We start from the raw sequence: 19780 nt of genomic DNA, 5'->3' as shown, positions 1-19780 counted from the left end.
ACTGGACTGGATTAGCATCAATAATTTGCATATGTCTTTCTATAAAAGACTGGGTCAAGGGATAGTTATGTTGTCAGACTTCATGCCCTGACGATGGACTCTGTTATTGTAGGGTTATGAACTGGCCCGGAGCACTGTAATATTTGCATCTTGAATTGCTTCTATTTGCTAAATACATTTTGAAATTGGCATTTTTCTTCTTGAAGTCTTCATTCATGGATTGGCAGTGACACATATGAGCTATTGCGATCCAACACCACAGACATTTTCCCAGCTTGTCCTCTTCTAAACAATTAGTAATTATTAAGAGACATTAAAGGTGTAGTAGTTGCAACTTGACAAGCAGTGCTGCTGGCCCGACAGCTGGGCAGGACAGGTAAAAAAACCTCACTATTTTGATCAAGTAATAGTGCGATATTATATTTTAACAGTGTAATGTAATTTTAAGGGGATTGCCAAGGATCATAACGATTTTTTTAGAGATCCGTTTCTCACACAACTTTTTATGAGTAAAATTCACTTTGTAAAAGTTTGCCCTTTGGTTGTCGCTGTACTTCATTGTTGTGTGTAGTACCGACCTCCTGTCATGTGAGGGCACTGTTGGATTAGTTACCTGTAGAACGACCTACGAGACACGTGCAAAACCCACAGTGAACGGTCAAGTACAAACTGGCAGTCATCAACATCACTTCCTTTAATCATTTCCATTTCATTTTTATACATTAAATAGAAATTTGAATGTTTTTACACTCAAGAGTCAAAACAGATTCTAACACACAGGCTCTGGCAACTTTTTACTGAACTGGTAACACTTTATTTATTTATTTTTAATTATTTTTTTTACCTATGACTGGCACAATAAAATGCAGGCCAATCCTTCTCACACTGATTTTTTCCTCTTTTGATATAACTGCTTTTAACTAACAGAAAAGTCAGCCCAAGTCCAATTTAGAAGTTTTGATTGGAAGAAATCGGTCAGCGTGCACAAAGATGGCGTCATCTGCAATACTTTGCTCTGCTGAGGCCTCGCTGGGTCCCTACTGTCACTCATCTGGACTCAACGGAGACATCTTTGAAGCTTGACTGGTAATTCTGCTGGGCGGTGATGTGATTGCACACATTGGAGAGGAAAAACGAATAATCTTGCATCTGATAAAAATACCACAGTGTCAGTCCATTGCACAATTGTGACTGCGAGGCGTCATCTAATGAAGTGATGCCTGCTTGAGGCCAGTGGATGAACGTCAGAGCAGAGTATTGTTAGCATAGCTCCATTACCTGTCCTGTAATGACCGCTATGCCAAAGGTTCCATTCCTGGAAGACTATAACTATGAAAATAAAAAGACACATAATTAATCTAAAAAAGAATTGAATTACAGGTTTCTAGTTGAAAAAGTTTGCAGCCATTTTAGCGTCGGCCCCACGGTGGTAATCTTATCATAAACTCACGTGTTTTGAGCAGCATATCTTGTATATATTTGGTGAAAGATCTTTGGAGCTGCCTAAATAGGCCATGGACACTGAAAGTGAGAAAAGCGTAATGTGCTTTCAGAATTTGGGCTCCATCACAACATACTTGTGCTTTTATTAGTTTAAAACGATATAAAAACATTACCATTTTTACGATTGGACGCAAGCCCCATCCAAAGAAGGTGCGTATTAAATCAGAAACCACGTCTCTGTGAGTCCAAGTAAAGATCAATAGAACTGGGGAGGGAAAAGTCATTTGGATTACGACCTGTACAGAGGCTCAAGTTTTGCAGGTTAGTATAGATCCTAATGTTTCTGACAGACTTACAGATGCACAGGACAAAGCTCAGCCAGTAAAACATTTTCCAGCCACTAAAAACGTAGTCGTTCATAAAGCTACAGCTGTTCGACTTGTTTTTAGAACTTCTGCTCTTTATCACATTGTCCTCTCTTGGTCTGAGATTCGTAAAGCAGAAGACAGTAAAGCAAGGACGGATTTGTCTAAACAGTATCTCGTCAGGAACGTGTCGTCGAGCGAGGGCTTGGTGTGATGGAGTGGTGACCTCTGACCCTCACAGTCACTCAGTGACAGGTAGAAAGGAAAAAGGACCTTCAGGGAGGTCCCTTTCATAGTGTTTCATAATGGGTAAATCTGTAATTAAATCTGATTTAACAAATTCTGGGAGAAAAACCAAAGCATCAGGAGAATAGGCTATACATAGACAGACAGGAAGACGGGAATAAGATTCAGTACCCGAAGGTGTAGAACATTGGAAAATGCGCTCTCCAACTTACTTCTCTGTCGTATTGTAAAAAACTTTGCGGTTCCCTTTGCTATCGTAGTAGCCCTTTGCCAAAAGTCGAGCACTTTGTTTTACCATTGCTACAACGAAAACAACAGCAGATTAAATTCAGGAAATTGTGTGTGTGTTTGTCCCCTTATTTATGCTGTTTAGAGTACTGAAATATTCATTCTACTAACAAAGTGTGGACTGGGTGGGTCGAATTGGACTGGGCCCCTCAACTTCAGAGGATAGCAGCAGCTAAGAGACGGGTTTTATTTTGGGGTTGAATTGAGGATTTGAGGGTTAGTTGGTATGTACAGGGTTAGATTAAGGAAATGGCTAACGTATTGTGAAAGATATCAATACAGGGATGTGTGTGTGTGTGTGTGTGTGTGTGTGTTTACATGTGTTTTGCATATATGTGCATGCAGAGAAATGAATGAAATATTAAGTTTACCTCAGTTTTTTTAGGACTATAGATACTGTAGCGATTACTATATTTGTTTGTGAGCTAATGCTTTTGACCCTTAATGAGGCTTTCAGCCTTTGCTGTTCAAAGTAAAAAATTTGAAGGGCATTGAATAGGTTTAATAATAAGCTACACAATATAAACAAAAAGATAAAGATAAATGCAAGACAAAAGATAAATACATCAACAATAAGCTCAAAGATAAATGGCAAAGATGCAGGAAGGTGCAAAAGATAATGGTGGATAGAGACCAAATTCATTATGACATCGCCGACTGAACTAGTCATTTAATTCTTTTGGGGTTTTTTTAGGTTTTGGGAGTAGTATTGTGGTGAATGTCATTGAATATTCACTTCTGCCATTTAAAATCGATATTTAAATTCCTTTCAACCTTCACACCCACCCAGAACTGCAGGTGATAGGACCCCTGCTGGGCACCTCTAAGTGATCCACACATGACAGGTTTTGGGTGTGTCCAGTGGTTACAATCTTCTTGTACCAGAAAAATGTCCAGTTCCGGTCCAGGCCTCTCTAGATGTTGTGTGTTCCCCCGGTGCCCATGTTCACACACCCTACATCTCATTTAAAAAACATGCACAGTGCCTCTGATTAGCAGTGAATGGGGGCTAAGTGGTGCTGATGAATACAACGGCTAAATAAATCACACGGGCAGAAATGACAGAATGTGGGCTAACAAGCGCCATCCTGCTTAGAACTGGGTCAAAGGGACCCACAGTTGTACAAGGCTGGATAAAAAGGTCACTGGAACAGTGCTTGGGTATGATGTTTGTGTTATTATGAATGTGATGTGGTTACAGTGAAAACGCATCATTTTTGATTTTGGGATGTCAAACTTTAACGTTCGTAAATGTGTCGGGTGGGCATTCTGGCAGCCTTGATGACACTTAATGTCTGCCTAAAAATCTAGGTCTCATATGCTGAATCTGTACGTATCACCACGCTCCTGGTGAAGACATCGGCACCACTACACACCAGGTTGTGACCAAAGTCAATTTCAATTAACCTGAGCTCATTGTCACATATGTGTGTGGGAGGAGGGGGCTGACCTACTGAGCCTCTTCCTTGATGAAAACACATAGTATGGATATAATAGGTCAGCCATACCTGGAGCTCAGGTACTTTAATATGAAGCGATGCTCTGATTCTGTGTCTGCATAATCCTTCTGTTGTAGGCAGGAGATAAGCTAATCAGGCCACATTAGACGTCCGCAAATACTATTAAGTGACTTGGACGTATCGATGGTCAAACACTGAGTGATAACCCATCAGCTGCTCAGCTAATAAGCCCTCCAAATTGCACTTCGAGGATGATCACTGTCTGATATCTGGAGAAAATAGGTCAAGGAAAAGCGTTGGGTTTTGTTTAAAGAGCAGCCAAACCTGCTACGGCCTGTTGACACCCACCAGGAGAACAATGCACAGAGGTTTCCACCTACGTATGAAGTGGTGCTCAAAGGGTTGCTCGGCAGTGAAAGGTAAAAGATGTATCTCTGACCACCACAGGTCAAACTGCTTCGGTCTGTCTATTAACAGATGATGTGTGGCCTATTTCTCAGGATATGTGGGCTGTGCGTCTTTTGTGAATAAACTGGGGCAACACCATTACAGACAGCATCAGAGCAGTAGATATGTAACAACTAGAAGTAAAAGCCTTAAGATGACTTACCCTGTAGTATAGTATATATATGTAGAAGGTTAGATAACAGTGATGATCAAAGCATCCATGGTCGAAGGGCCTTGGCCATTAACATTTCCTGAAAATTCCATTAAAATGTGTTTATAATGCTCCACTTTTGTTCACAGATAAACCCTGGCTGATACAAAACCTCTGGCAGAGGTAGGAGTGACATTTAGGTTGCGCGTTAGATGCTGTGGGCATGTTGATTCAAGTCTGCTTCATAATTCATGATTTATTTGTGAGCCACTGGAATGAATGTTACAAATTTATTTTACATTCACTGATGATAAAATCCTACATTGAAAGTTTCTGCATCAACTGTGACCAGATATAATCGAGCAAGATGTGAGGTCTGTGACCAAGAAGAAACTGGCACAGTTGTGATTTATTGTCCAACCTATCATTTTACTCATTGTGACGTATAAACGTCCACGGTTGAACAACGTTTACAGCACATGGCCATAAACCATTTCAACATTGTTTCTTTGCTAGAAACCCAGTTGGGCCCCTGTCAAGTGGTGGCGCTAATGCACTATAACGCTGTTAGCAAAAACGCAGAAGAAGAGGTCGCCGCGCAGTCAATGACGTCAAATTCCTGCGCCACGAATCAATCTTCGCGATGGCCGGGGTTCAGCAGAAGCCAGAAAAAGACGTCCACGAATATTCTTTACTGCCTTTAGTTCACGACATTATAAAATGGTAAGATTGTAGGTGAATTTATTAGTTACGGTTTGTGGTCTTTCCCACACGAGCCCCTTGACGCCATTTTTAACCCTTAACTATAGATCTCTTTTGTGGAGTTGCAGTTTGTTGTTAGCTGAAGCTAACGTTAGCGCTTGCTTACAACAGGCAGGGAAAGGGCTACAAATGAATAAAACAACACTAATCACTGGCCTGTTTGAACTTCCCTGTTTTAGTATGGAAAAAGACAGCCAGGATGTCAACCAAGAATTGGCCAAACTGAAGAGTAAGATCCAGGAGGCTCGGGAGCAGATATCCAACATGCCCGGGATAGAGAGCAGTCCGCCGGTGCAGCAGCAGCAGCTGGCCACGCTGCGGGAGCAGGTCCGGACGAAGAACCAGCTGCTGCAGAAGTACAAAAGTCTCTGCATGTTCGACGTGCCCAAAGTATCGTGAAACTGAGGACTGCACTGGCGAGCAGGAGCTGGGTAAACGGGCTATGGAAAGGGAGTTCTTTTGTGCTACCGGAGCAGAGATGAACTTGTTAATGAACTAAAGTCATCACAGATGTTTTCCAGCACCCTCTTTTGTTCCCTCTTTATGTCTATTTTGCAGCTTTTGTATGAACTATTGCTTTTTGTGGTTGTTTATATCCATATTTATTTTTATAATAAACATGTAAATTAAATCAGTGCCTTATACTTACCTTATTTATATCAAGCAAGATTAGCTTCCAGTTGTGTTTAATTTATTCGGGGAAAAAAAGGGGTATTTGTGTGACGTTCGGAATGCGCAGGCCCGCTCATTCAACCGTGAGTCATTTTGGAGCACGTTAAATTCATCCTTATCTGCCTCAATGCAAGAATAAATCAAGGAAGACAGTGTCAGTCACATGAATTTATTTTATGAAAAACGTAGATATAATAAATACAATCTGGATAAAATTTGTTCATGATGCACCAAACGTTGAAGTCCCACCACAGAATAGCTCGATGTAAACTTGGCCGCTCTCATTAAGCCAACAGGCAGTTTTTACAGCTTCGTGGGTTCTGCGTCGCCACCAGTCGGCCGTGCTGTGCTTCGAGTCGCGGCGGCGTGTGCGTGTGCGCACCGTGGATGCTTTTTGGCCCCGATTCTGCAAAAGTCCGTTGCGCGTCGGCAGAAGGACGCGTCAGCAGATGATGCAGCCCTTCTCCTTGGCCTGACTGCCCCCCACAGCTTTCTCCTTTATGTACATCAAGTCACTGTGCACGCTGGGTCTCCGCGCAAACGGCGCCACGACCCCGTACGCGTTCCCGTCTTTACATTTCTTGCTTTTGAAGGATTTGCTGTGGAGCAACTCGCAGTGCTGCAGCGAAACTTTGCGGTGCCGGTCGGGACTCATTTCGTTGGGTAACTTGGCCATGGTGAACAAAGTCTGAAACATCTGGTCCACGTTGGTGTTCTTCTTTGCCGAGATCTCAAAGTACGCGCAGTGTTTGTCTCCGCCGACAAGCTGCTTGATCTCCTCCTCTTGCACCTCCTGATAAAAGTCCCTGTCGCACTTGTTGCCGCAGATGACCAGCGGGACGTCCGCGGTCTCCTTGGTTTTGTTTCTCAGGCAGGATTTGGTCTCGTAGATCTGCCGCTTCAGGCGCTGCACCTCCTGAAAGGACTCCCTGTTGTCCAGACTGAACACCAGGATAAATATGTCGCCTGGACGGGGAAACAGAGACTTTTAGTGCCAAATAACACAACAGCAGTTCACCAAGCAAGAAATTCTGCAGGACGAAAGCGACACGGCGCGCCTTTAAACTCACCGGTTAGAATCGAGAGCCTCCTCATCGCGGGGAAGGGATGGTTTCCAGACGTGTCCAGAATGTCCAACTGGTAAATCTCTCCCCTGATGCTGAATAATTTCCTGTGAAAGTCCTCGATAGTCGGGGTGTACTGGTCGTCAAACCTCTCGTTGAGGAACCGAGAGATGATGGCAGTCTTCCCAACTTTCGTGGAACCCAAAATCACCATCCGGTGGCAGTTCTTGGCGGGTATGTTGAACTCGTTCTCCGACGGTGACATTTTCTTTATCATATTTGCGCCGATTTGCAAAGATTTTCTTGTTTTTAAAGCAACAACTTGTTTTTCTAACCCTTTGCAGCGATGTGTGGGATCAAACCTCGCCGTCTTTCTGAAGCCCGACCGGGAGCAGGCTGGCATTTTATGCGGGACTCTTTGCCGCCCCTCCTCCGTGCGTCATGCGTCACGCTCCAGCTTGGGGAGCTGGAGCAGAAATTATAATGTTACTATGGCTGTTGGTTTGCGTCAGATGTTCTCTTTCCACAGAAAAGTGGAAAAGTCCAAACAGAACACACTGAAATGTTAAATAGTTCCTCACAGCAATAAAAGAATAAAATAATAGAACAATAAAAGAATAAAAACTGCGTTCATATCGCCATCGGACGCGCAGCCCGCAGACGTGCCCGTGCGTCTGTTCCCCTGTCAGGATTCCCACAAAGAAGGAATCGCGAATCTTTTAAGGAATCTTTTAGCTGCGGGAACACCGGCAGAGGTTCTGAAAGGCACCGGCAGCTGTCGCATTTGAGGTTAGGGGGCGCAATTGAAGCTGGGTTTTCCATTAATCCTGGTTTCTTTTTTGTTGTTGATGTTTTTGTGGGTTTTTTTTTACCTGCTTACAGGGCAGCATTAGAGACCCTGAGAATAAAAGATCTTTTAAGCTGCAGCACCGAGGTGTCGGGGTGAGGGTCACTGGCTCAGCTCTGACTGTAACACCTGTCTTCGAGCTGTCTCCTCCACATTATTGACTTTTCTTTTATTAATTGAAGAACCCTGCAGACTCTAAAGATAGACCTCAGCATCTGTGACTCAACCTCGGCTCGCCGGTTTTGCCACATTAGCCACTTATCACCATTTACTTTTCACCTGTGAATCAGATGGATTTGTTAGTTCCCCCCTCAGCCCGTTAGCTAACCACCATTAATACTTTTGCGCCTTTCTTTCTTATTATTCTTTTGAAAGACAAGATACCTGATGAGATAACCAATAAGCCAAATCAATTACTGCTCAAGTGAAGCAAGCAAGAGAACATTACTGCCATAGTTCTTGTTATTTACGAGTTCATGTGAAACCTTAACCTTGCCGACAGCGCTGACCTTTTTCTTCCTCCTCTGTGGGGCATCAGGGGTGAAACAGGATAGGTGTACTTAAGCCTGGACATCTGAGGCCCGAACAGTGGGTTTGTGTAACTGGGGTGGAGTGATCCGCCGCCGCGCCTCCCACCAGTGGCCAGTAATTAAGCCAGTGTGTTCCCAGTGATGTGCATAGGTGGACACGTGCAGAATGCTAATCAACGGCTGCACCGAAGCATATGGATGTGTGCGTATTTATGTCCCTGTAAGACAACACTTCAATGCATTTATTTCCCTGACACGTGAGTGCATCTGTGAGTTTTCTCTAAAAGCACAGGTCGCTCAATGGGTCCATCTTTTTTTTTTCGTTATGCCAACTCTTAACGACCGAATAGTTTTTTTTTCCTGCTGCGATGGTACACTCCTCCAACAAATTAGAGGGTAGAAATATGAGATTGGAAGCAGGCGTCTTGTGAGACTGTGTTGGACATAAAAGGAGCTCCTTTGGCTGCTGCCGCCATAAACGGCGTTTATTACGACCTTATCTGTTAGCCTGTCATCGGTCTTCAAACTGCTATTAATCAACCAGCTAGCATGAATGCGAGTGAGCACTAATTGATAGTGGTTGATTCAAAACTTGTCAAATGACAAAGTTCGCTCAGACGTCTCCTGATGATTCCCATGGCGACCCACATCACACATCGCACGCCGAGGTGAGAGTGTTTAAACCTTCTGAAACCTGAGGTTTGGTTAGAGGGTCAGAGATTACGGGGATCAGATCAGAGACTCCGCCCACCCTAGATCTTTGTAGTCATTGACACAAGGTGCTCTTATTTTGACATCGTTGGATCCACTTAACGTGCTCGGTGATCCTCTGCCTGTGGTTGTAGCCGGTCACGGCCAGAAGCATCAACATTCCTGCTCTCAATGACAAATACACACAGAAAAAGCAGCTCAGGGCCGCAGCAAGGAAGCACGGACAGAGTTTCCAGTGTACCGTTTCTCTGCGCTGTCTCTGTCCCCGTCCATGTCCTAGCTCTGTTTGCAGCTCGTCCAGTAACGTGTTTTGGACCCCGACACGCGCGCTGTCCTGACAACACGGCCCCTCCAAACACCAGCTGCCTCATTCATTAGACTAATTTCCTCCTCGGCCTTGTTTGCCCTCATTAATTATTAAAGAGGGCAGAGAAGCCTGGGAAAGTGAGGACGGGGTGGTTGTTGGAGCGCCTGTTTGGTGTCAGTGTTTTGTCTGCCGGAGCACCAGCAAACACTTTAACGATCATGACAACTGAAACCCATGAACGAGCCCGACGGCCGGCACGCCGAGGGATACCGGCAGAATAAGAATGAAGGCGCGCTCGTTGGAGCAAACGGGCACCACGAAGTGACGCAGGCTGGAAAATCTGCCGGCAGAGGCGACGTTTTTGGCGCCGCGTCATCGCTCCTTGTGATGGCATCGCGCACATGAACCGCCATGTGCATAGCAACCTCAACCGTCTTGGTGAGAAATCGCACCCGGAGCCGCCAAGAACATATGTGGACGGGTGTGCTGCACATTTGCCTGTGCGCGGCAACCAAAGTGTCGCGGCGCCGACCTTTCCGAGGTGCTGCGAGCCACACGGCGTCACGACCGACGCGTCACCGCACATTTTCGTTAATATCGGCCGCACCAGACGTAACATCTGCTTTCCCCCAGAGCCTCGTACACTCCTGACGGTCCACACGGGCACCGTCCGTGTGAGAAGGTTGTTTTGGGGACTCGAACGAAGCAGTCCAGTCCGGCCACGACCTTTCTGCACCTTCGCCACCTCCGTCAGAGACCACCTGGTTTAGTGCTCTGGGGGCCGGAGGGGGCCTTGTGTGTTTTGGCCAACATGGCGTGAGACTCGGGGCTGTGGCGTGTCAGGTGGAGACGCCTTGTAAAGAATCTGATGAGTGAAGCACAAATGTGCCGTTACCAGTACAAAGGCTTCTGGTTTCAGAACCAATCAGAGCCTTGGCGTCAACGGGCTCCGTGTTTTGATAAGCTCGCCATCTTTCAGCCGCCGCATTGTGTGCAACAGGCAGCGTGTAGTAAACAAGCCTGAATCTCGGCTGTGTTTTGGTGTCCTGCGCCTGCTGGTTTACGGGGAGGTTCTGTGTTTCCTTCGTCATGCTTTCAGCCCGTTTAGTCGTGGCGGCGGCTCTCTGGCAGAACATCAGCAAGCGTCGGGAAGACGTCCTCTGATTCCAGCCCGGGTTATGAGCAATGCTCTGAGTAAAGGTCCGACGAGGCGAGCAGATGGCGGTCTAATGGCTCTCCCCGCCTGACCCGCCTGACCCAGGATTCTTCTGAACAGGTGGTTATTTTCCTAATGGACGACGAAAACACATCTAATTACGAGGACCTCAGCTCACCTCGAGCGGAGGTCACCGGAGTCGAGGCTGACTTCTGGAAAAGGCGATATTCACCGGACCTTCGCCAAGCTTTCAGGCCAAACCGAACGGATGAATAAACAACTCCGGGGAGCCGAGCTTTGATTCCTGCTTATATTTATTATTGGAGCACTTATCGTGATGAAACAACCAAACACCCACTGTTTTTCTGAACCGACTTGAGCTAATTTTGTTTCTGTCCTGGTCAATATTAAAACGGCCGAAACCAAAGAACAAAAGCCTGTTTGTGGGTTCGCGACGTCGCAGGTTCGGGATCTGCCGTTCCTGCGACGTTTCGCTCCAGCTGGTAAACGGGCAAATCAACTCTTAACCTTAAACATCAGGGAGCCGCTGCCCGTTTATGTAACTCTAATGGCTCCGTGCAGAGGGCAAAAAGATGAAATGAAGGTAAGTGAGGCCTTTGAAGCGTTGATGTCATTAACCCCCCCTTCACAGACGGACTAATGACATCAGTTGAACCCCCGCTGTGATGTTCGTGTCTCAAACCACCACCTTCAACAGATATTACATAAGTTGACATTAAAGCGTCAGTCTTGGCCCGCTGTAGCCATTAATGACCAGTTCAGAAAGATTTAATGTGGATACTCTCCGTTTGAAACGGTCTCCATGGTAACGCCTCCGTCGTCCCCTAGAACAGCTGTTTGCAGCTTTACAACAACAGTCATTTGGATTCTTACGCTCTTGTTGGTTGAATCTGGGGTCAAACTGGACAAAGACAGATTTCCGAGTGAAGGAAAATAGGCTAGCAGCACACGCGCTCCGTACTTACTGTCCTCTGTTTTTGTTTATGTGTCTGTTGTGTGGCCGGCGTCTGTTCTGGCTCAACGCAACACCGAGCCCGCCGACCGCTGGGCCGGCTAGCGCTCTGCAGTCAGAACGGATATCTCCTGTTGTTCGGCTAATAAGGCGCATTCGCGAGTTCTTTTGGAATAATTGCAGAAACGACATGCACAGGCATGCGTACCGCGCCGGCAGACCCACGCCGATCATCGTTTTGAGGGACGGTGTGTAAACAGGAAACCATCACATGGACCACAGCGTTCGCAGAGATATGTAAACATCCGAGGTTTCTCGAGGAGGGTTATGCTAACGGTTACCACGGGGAATCGGATCAAAAGCTGAGAAAGGGTCTCACGGTCACTTTTTCTGCTGCTCTGATCTTGAGATCTACAGAAGGAAGGTGATGATGCAGCTGAAGGAAGAGCAAAACACCCCCAGCGCTAGCATATCCAGTTACGGCAAGATGACGCTAATAAAGCGCTGTGCTCTCAAAAATGTGTCATCGTTGCATCACTGCCATGGCGCAGCAGAAGCGTAACATTTTCGCTGTCGGAGGGCGCTGGCGTTTGGGCGCGGGGAGCAGGCAGCCAGCTAATTAGCGTGAGGCGAGGAGGGCTCGTCTCCTGCTGCTCACAGCCTGGATCTTCACCTTTGTACCCCTGTTAGCAGCACGAGGAGAGTCCGCTGGGACTCCGTCGCTCCTTGATCCCATTTCATCCAAATGTCATTCCAATCGATCCTGGGGAGTTCATCTACAGGAGTTGGATCACCTGATTTCGCCCCCTGTGGGAACCTTCACATATCTCCCATCAGGAGTTTATATTTTAGGAATAAATTCACACTATTTTGAGGGGGGGGGGGGGGAGTCAACAAACTATATGTTTGGCCCCTCCCCAGTGGGAACACAACCCACGCAGATTAGCAGGTAAAGTTCCTGCGAACGTTGGTAAAAACGCTGAAGACACGGCCTGCACGGGGGGGCAGCGAGCGATAAGGAGACAGGGACGTCCCTCCGTCTGCAGCGCTCCTCTCTCCGTCCCTCCTGCACACGACGTGCTGATGAAAGCAAGGACAGCTCAGTGTAAACACCAGCGGCGTGCTCGGGGGAGGGGGGGAGGGGACGGGACATTAGGGTGTCAAAATGGGCCCGTGTTCCGTCTGGGAGCGACCAAAATAGAAAGTCCTCCGACACTGTTGTTGCTAAACAGTAAAGGCAGGTTGGTTTGGGACTTTGTGATCAATGGAGGGAGTAAAGTGGCTCGTCACGCCGCATCGCAGCATCTTCCGTGGTCAGACCGTCACGTTTACGCCAGCGCGCGGCAACGTGCACCCAAGCGCTTCTTTGACCTCGGTGTGCCTGGAAACAGGGCTCTTATGACCAGAGTGTTGGTGCGCTGTCGGGATCAGAAAGTGCTCAGAACTCGGAAACCTGTAATGATTTTTAATAGAGCTGAGCGCTCCCGTCTGCACGGAGCGACCCAGACTTGTTAAAAAACATCTGTTTCCCTCTGGTCAGGTCACATGGTCAGAGTTTTGACTTTTAGGAGCATTTTTGTGAGGAAAATTGCTTGAATGAGGCATCCCAAAGCATTAATGGGTTGGGGGGGTTGCTCCTGTGCTCTGTGCACATTAAGTTTTCATGGAAGTCTTTGTTGTTGAAAGATCTCCGTGTGCGGCTCAAAGATTATGATTTTTTCAGATGAAACGCTGCAGTTCCAGCAAATATGTCGTAACAAACACACAGACTGAGAACTACAGAGAACTACATAGAACTACAATCCCCACAGACCCTTGGACGCTTCTTCCATCCAGACTTGGAACTCGTGGAGGTGATCCTGACCAACCACAACCCTGATCATTACACGATTTTCCCCCTGATGTGGTGGTAAACGTTCCCAGGAGTGTCAGGCCTTGCTGTGCCACAGGTGTTACCCACCTGCCTCCTACCTCTGAGGGTCTGGGTGAGCTCCTTTGCAGCCATTTTGCAGATATCTCCTAATTGTAGCCCAAACACACTTTTTCTCTGCCCTGACCTCAAACATCAGGCTCACAGCTGGAACATCTGCCCCCCCCCCCCCCCCCCATGAAGGTGAGCTCGCTGCTGAAGAAATCATCCTTCGCCACACATCAAGTCTCAACAAAAGAGTCTGAGCGGACTCTGGTGATCCATGACGTGAAGACGCTGTGGTCCAGCCGCTCCTGGAGAACTCTCCCCAGTGTTGGGGAGGCAATCATTCTTCAGGGTAATTGGGCCCGTATGAGACCACCCTGACCTGCACGTCACATATGTCCTGCAAAGGTCTGTCTGGGAAACTTGGGCCTTTATTTTTATTTTTTTTGGGGGGGGGGGGTTGATTTCCTTTTGACTCAAATCTGAATAAAAACAGCTGAACGTCCTCCAGCTCAGCGTCTCACACGGCATCCCACCTTTTATGAACATCAGCGGGCTTGTGTAAACACGGCCTTGGTCGCCGCATCCCTCAGTTGTAACAGTTTGTTACGGCGGCCCTGAAAGGCCGCTTCCAGGGACTGTCTGTACTCCTTGAGGCAGAACGGACCGCTGCTCCCTTCATCTGCACCCTGGTAGCTCGCCACAGATGTTGAGATAGTGTCAAAGAAAGTCTCTGGTTTCCTCCAGCTGAATCCAGCGTGGCTGCAGTTTGTGGGTCCCCTGGACAGGCTGTACCGCTGCAATTAGCAGCCTGGCTCGTAATGAGCTATTATACAAACAACGAGGGCTTATTTTAATGATTCGAATTCGTTACCACAGCCGGGCTATAAACTGGTTATAGCACAGCTGCACCTTGGGTCACGTGAGCTTTTAAATAAAAACACACTTTCAGGTGGTGATTATACTAAAGATTTGACTCTTGTTTTGGAATAGAACCCCCCCACACACACACACACACACACACACACAGACAGACACCCCTGCCGAACGGACACGATGTTATGTCATTAAAACAAACAAGCGAGTGGGATAATTCAGCGACTGGAACATCCACAGGAAGCACATAGCCCTGAACACGGAGTTACGGCCGCGGCGGCTGCAGCCTCTGGGAGGGATTATTCCAGACACGTACTCCAGACACGGACACACAGACACGTACAGCAAGAAACAAGGACGCACCTGCTCGTGCACACGGCTCCGATGCTTTAGTTGTGATCGCGGCACAAATAAAGTCACTTTTGGGGTGTTGAGTACGAAACAGATCGCTTAAAACATCTGAAAAAACCCCGGATTAGTGAAACAGAACATGTGAGCACTCTGATGCTGCTGGGGGGGGGGGGACGTGAACGTCGAGGGAACGGCACAAAAAGATGGAAAGAGGTGGAAGAAGAGGGTGCAGGAGCAGGTCGTCCTCACAGACCGAGAGATGGGCAAAAGGAGACTGATGAGGGAGGCCAGCGAGACACCGCTGACTAGCACGAGGGGGTCAAGAGCTTGAGCAGACGAGAGCAGAGAGGCTGTTCCGGTGGGCTGAGACATGAGACATGAGGAGGACTTACAACAGCGTGTTACTCTGCCTCCTAGAAGGAAGAACAAGTGAGGAACAGGCTCACTGCCATAAGCAGCTGTCTCTAACACCATCACAGTTGAGAGCAGAACGTTACCCAAGTCGCTCAGCACAGCCTGGACTGAAAGTAGAAGCTGTAGTGGAAAAGGTTAGGAGGAGAGGACACCTAGATCTCAAACACACACACACACACGCACACACACACACTGGACAAGCTGTTCCCATTACTGCACATATCGATTTCACTGTCCGCATACACACTTTGCACCTTTCTGATTTCTGATGAGGATTTTTTTCAATACTGAACAGTTGAACCACCATAAACATGCATTCACACACACACACACACGCGCGCGCGCGCGCACACACACACACACACACACGCACAGCATCCATTTTTCCATTTTTCAGATGATAAAAGAAACTGTGTTCCACTCCGGACACCCTCCTGTACGGACGGCACAGCCAGACATCCCATAATCCCCAGCAACAGAATACAAGACGGCGAGCGTCTTGAACAGTCTTCATGCACCCGAACACCTCGGTGCATCTAAAGGAGGACGTCCTCGTTGCTTCCACGTTGGATTTAGCAGCTAATCCCATGGAAGTGTTGATGAGTTGGAACCGGGCGGCTCGACATCCAAACGGGTTCATTTCACACAGAATTCACTATTTTATCCATGGTTGTTTGTGCCATGACAACAAAGTCAGACAGGAGATCGGACGTAACAAACATGATCCAATCATTTATCGCAAGGGATGTCGAACGACTGGGACACTGCTTAGCCAAGAGAATAAGCATGCTAATCAGCCAGCCACGCTGCATCTGCTGGCATGTCACCGTGGCCCCCAGCGTTCCCTGATAGGAGAAGAAAACACGGTTACGAGACCTTGTTGATAATGTCATCAAGCAACCGTTGTGTTCTCTCGGTACTCAAATGTCATCTCACATCGAAAAAGGCAGATTTTCAGTCGCGTGGCTAATGTGGAGGATAAAAGAGCCTCTAATGGACGTGTGGAATAAAGAGCAATGGGTCACGTGTTTTGGAGATGTTTTTTGAGAGCGGCACTTCAAACTGCACAAAGAACAGTCGCTCAAATTGGACAAAGAAGGGAAAAACCAAAACCCACTGTAAAAAATAGAATAAGTTCCACAGAAGCGTGACCACAAAGTGCCCTTCCATCACAGGCTCCTACTGAGAACCTGATTTCCTCAGACGCTGCGCATCACAGATTGTCGGACGGTCACAGTGGGACGCTTGGTCACAATTTCTTAGTGAGTTGGTTCTGAGTGATCAAACATCCTGGAGCGCTCTTGAAATGAAGATCACATGGGATTCAAACATGTTTACCAAGGAAAAGACCAGAGCAGTGAGGAGTGAGGTAATGGAAGGTTCTGCTGACAACTGACACATGTTCTTATCTCACATGGTGGCAGGTGGAGCCGAATGTTAACAACCACCTACCAGCAGACATCCGTTCGGAACTGGACTACGAGTTAGCACAACATGGATGTTAGGCGTGCTTGAAATGTATCTTAGCCCATGAGGAGAGGCAGGACGCTAAATTTGATTTGTAAGGGTTTTAAAGGTCCAAACGGGCCTCGCACGTCAGTGACCTGATCAAATCAGCGGCCTTTTTCTCCATGAGAGCAGCCAAATTTCAGACCTGCCCCGAAATAGCTAAATGTAAATTATGTAAACCTGTTATATGGGTGAGGCGGATCCGTCTAAAGTCCCACAGCAGGCGATGACGCCGCTGTCGGCTGTGAGTCAACGGCGGAGGGAAATGAAGCGGCGCTGCCCGGAGTTGCGTGCTCGCTCCTCGCCAGTGACAAACATATTGCAGAATAGGTGATAACAATTAGTCTGCTGACACTGATTCTGTTCTCCGGCTCACACACAGCGACATGTGACTGGTCCACTTCAGGACGCCCGTGTGGAGATGCACTCAACTAGACGGGCCGCACCCGTCCCGTCCCCAAATGCCTGGTTAAAAAAATAAATCTCCCACTGGCGCACACGATCTGAGCGGGCGTTTTATGTTTCTCAGTGGTACAGAGGTGCATCACGCAGCAGTGACTACTTGGGTTAGCTTAAATAGCACAGAACAGCTACGCTAAAGTGACAACAAAGGGGGAAAACAGCATCCAGCAGCTGCCAGTCATGCATCTGGATGCAACTGCAAAGGAAAACAAGCAGAAAATGTGACCGTGTCCTACAGTCAAAGGAAAAGGGAGTCATCTCAAGTGTTATCCTGCCGCCTCCAAATTGTGTCCTGCCATGTGCCGTGTGATTGTTGCACCTCTACCCCGCTGCGCCCGTAACACATGCGCCCGTAACAGAATACATGTGGAAACGCGTCCTCGCCTCAAATTCCCTCTTCAAGGTTTTATTTCTGGCATCAGACCCTGGAATAAATTCCCAATTTTACCCTGAATTAAGTGGCTCTCTTGATCTCTTCCTTATTTGCTCGTCTCCTCCAGACTCTAACCTTTCTAGGCTCTCGTAATTACTCAAATCCCCCCCGGCAGGAGACCGCGTGGACTAAAAGACAAACCCAAAATATCCCCTTCTCCTGCCGAGCAGCCTCTTTCATGAGGTCCCCTGAGACCTTCAACAGCAGCCTCATTTAACTAAAGGCGCTCGTCTATGCAGACATCAGACGCTACAACCTTCTCCTCTAGGTTCTTAAGGATGAGGCTAAAGCAGCTGTATGGAGCTGCTAAAGGTTCTTTCCTTTGGCACAACATGTCAAACTCCTGGTAAATACGCTGTTAAAACACCCTGTTAATGTCGTCAGATGCGAGAAGAAGCCAAATCGCGTGAGCGCGTCTGATTGTGGCGCTTTGACACGGATTAGCCGCTCGATTGGCGAAACCGTTCAAGAGCGCGACATTCCGCGAAGTTCTAGTCTCACAGTTCTAGTCTCACGCTCTCCATGGATTTTCTACACACGCGGCGTTCCCAGGGTGCATCCAGCTGTAGTGGATTTCCGATTGTTCTCAGTGTTGTTGTGATCGATTTGTCGCGATACCGCGATTCTCCGAATGACATTCAAAACGACCCTCTTCTGTTTCCTGCTTCTCCAGATGGTGAAGACGCGCACCGAGACGTGCACAGTGCATTCATCATCGCACTAACTATGAAATCTTTCTTTCTGTTGCACCTTTGGGATTTTCAGCTGAAAATAGCACAAGTTGAGCCGCTGACAAGCGGCTGAGCTGTGAAGTAATGACAGGGACTTTTGGGAGACGCTGGACAGGTCGGCGCGGTAGTCTTACCTGGAGAGGACCTCGAGAACCTTCTCCAGGTCAGACTGTGACAGGAGCGTCTTGAATCTACATTTGTTCAACCCTCAGAGTAAATGTCTTCTTGTAAAGCCTCATGTCAACAGTGACGCAGATGGAGCTTGTTAGCAACAGCGTTGCACCTCTGTTAGCCCGACCTGTTCATAACAGGCACGTGGGGCTGATGATCTCAACGGCACACAAGCGCAGCCAAACTCCTAACTATTCGTCAAGGAGCCGCTCAGTTCTGTGCAGGCACAGCGCATTTACACATGCAAAGGTGGGTCACGTCACTGGCTCGGTGTTGGGGGACGGAGGGACCACAGGAAGCGCTGACCCGGCGTGTAAATAGCAGTATTAATGCAGATCAACAGGCTTTTGGAGGTTCTGAGAACCTGTTTTTAACTTGACAACAGCACTGATTTAGCAGCAGTCCACCAGAAAGCAGGAGAGGAGATCAATGGTGAGGTAGCAGCAAATAATGAGACGTCCTAATCACGCTCGCACGTGCAAGGAAGGTGCTAATACATGTGCAAACCATCACGTGCCAGAAAGAGAACACTGAGGTTAGTGGTGCCACCAGCAGATTAGTCACTGCTAACGCTGGGTGATCCGCTGCCTGCAAACATCGCGCAAAGTCCACCACGGCTGTGGCGTCCATCCTTCCTTCAGGGTGGACGCTGATGTCTTTCTGGGACTCGTTTAGCGCTCTGGTTCCAGGTCGGCTGTCCGCACCGTGAAACCTGCGACGGGTTAAATTCAGTTTGATCTTAACATGTTTCCTCACACCTCAGTAAAGTCTACTGAGGCCATCAAACCCAATTTAAAAAGGCTACTTTACGTTTTCATTTTCAACGTATAGAACCTGATCCACACTGCTGTGCTAACAGTGACCAGCGTGCACGGACAGCGTAGTCTAAATAAGGTGTTTACGTGCAAACAAGGAACCTGCAAACAGTCGTGTCTGAACTTCTTTTACATTCACCCTGGAATGTAAACGCTATCAAGACTCACGGCCGCTTTATTTACAACGGAGGGGAACAGCCTTGTCTTTGGTTTGGTATCGGAGAACCGGCTGTGTACTTTAACATAGCCGGCCGTGTACGTTAACATAGCCGGCTGTGTACCTTAACATAGCCGGCCGTGTACGTTAACATAGCCGGCTGTGTACCTTAACATAGCCGACCCTGTACGTTAACATAGCCGACCCTGTACGTTAACATGGCCGACCCTGTACGTTAACATAGCCGACCCTGTACGTTAACATAGCCGGCTGTGTACGTTAACATAGCCGGCTGTGTACGTTAACATAGCCGGCTGTGTACGTTAACATAATCAGTGTCACCGCGACCGCATTCTGAGGACTTTATCACAGAAGTGCCGAATGAGGCCACGCGAGCGCTGGCTTTGATTGTGTTTAGAGGAGTCTAAGGTGGATCCGTGTGCAGGCCTGGTGCTCGTATGCTCGCAGCTACAGGCACTGGGTCACAGATAATGCAATAAGGAGGCAGGACAGAGGACAATAGA

At 47.7% G+C, this 19780-nt stretch overlaps 2 protein-coding genes and 1 long non-coding RNA gene across 3 annotated transcripts; 1 reads left to right on the top strand and 2 right to left on the bottom strand.

Annotated features, from left to right (window-relative positions):
- Window positions 1-665: 665 nt before the first annotated feature.
- Window positions 666-2637, bottom strand: LOC115250022 (uncharacterized). The gene is made up of 7 exons (XR_003888602.1): window positions 2454-2637; window positions 2267-2354; window positions 1800-1927; window positions 1617-1708; window positions 1451-1521; window positions 1279-1329; window positions 666-1149 (listed from the first exon to the last, which is right to left on the bottom strand). It is a non-coding gene; the product is annotated as an uncharacterized lncRNA (long non-coding RNA).
- A 2336-nt stretch (window positions 2638-4973) lies between these two features.
- med9 (mediator complex subunit 9) lies at window positions 4974-5793 on the top strand. The gene is made up of 2 exons (XM_003964674.3): window positions 4974-5123; window positions 5342-5793. Exons 1-2 carry the CDS (start codon window positions 5044-5046, stop codon window positions 5559-5561), a joined length of 300 nt encoding a protein of 99 aa, XP_003964723.1. The 5' UTR covers window positions 4974-5043; the 3' UTR covers window positions 5562-5793.
- Window positions 5794-5989: 196 nt separating this feature from the next.
- Window positions 5990-7304, bottom strand: LOC101061634 (dexamethasone-induced Ras-related protein 1-like). The gene is made up of 2 exons (XM_003964673.3): window positions 6905-7304; window positions 5990-6800 (listed from the first exon to the last, which is right to left on the bottom strand). The coding sequence occupies exons 1-2, from the start codon at window positions 7299-7301 to the stop codon at window positions 6277-6279; spliced, it is 921 nt and encodes a 306-aa protein (XP_003964722.3). The 5' UTR covers window positions 7302-7304; the 3' UTR covers window positions 5990-6276.
- Between the last annotated feature and the right edge of the window lie 12476 nt (window positions 7305-19780).

Source organism: Takifugu rubripes, chromosome 5 (assembly GCF_901000725.2).
Source record: "Takifugu rubripes chromosome 5, fTakRub1.2, whole genome shotgun sequence".
NCBI lineage: Eukaryota > Metazoa > Chordata > Actinopteri > Tetraodontiformes > Tetraodontidae > Takifugu > Takifugu rubripes.
The sequence above is the reverse complement of the archived record's forward strand: the minus strand, read 5'-3'. Positions and strand labels throughout refer to the sequence as shown.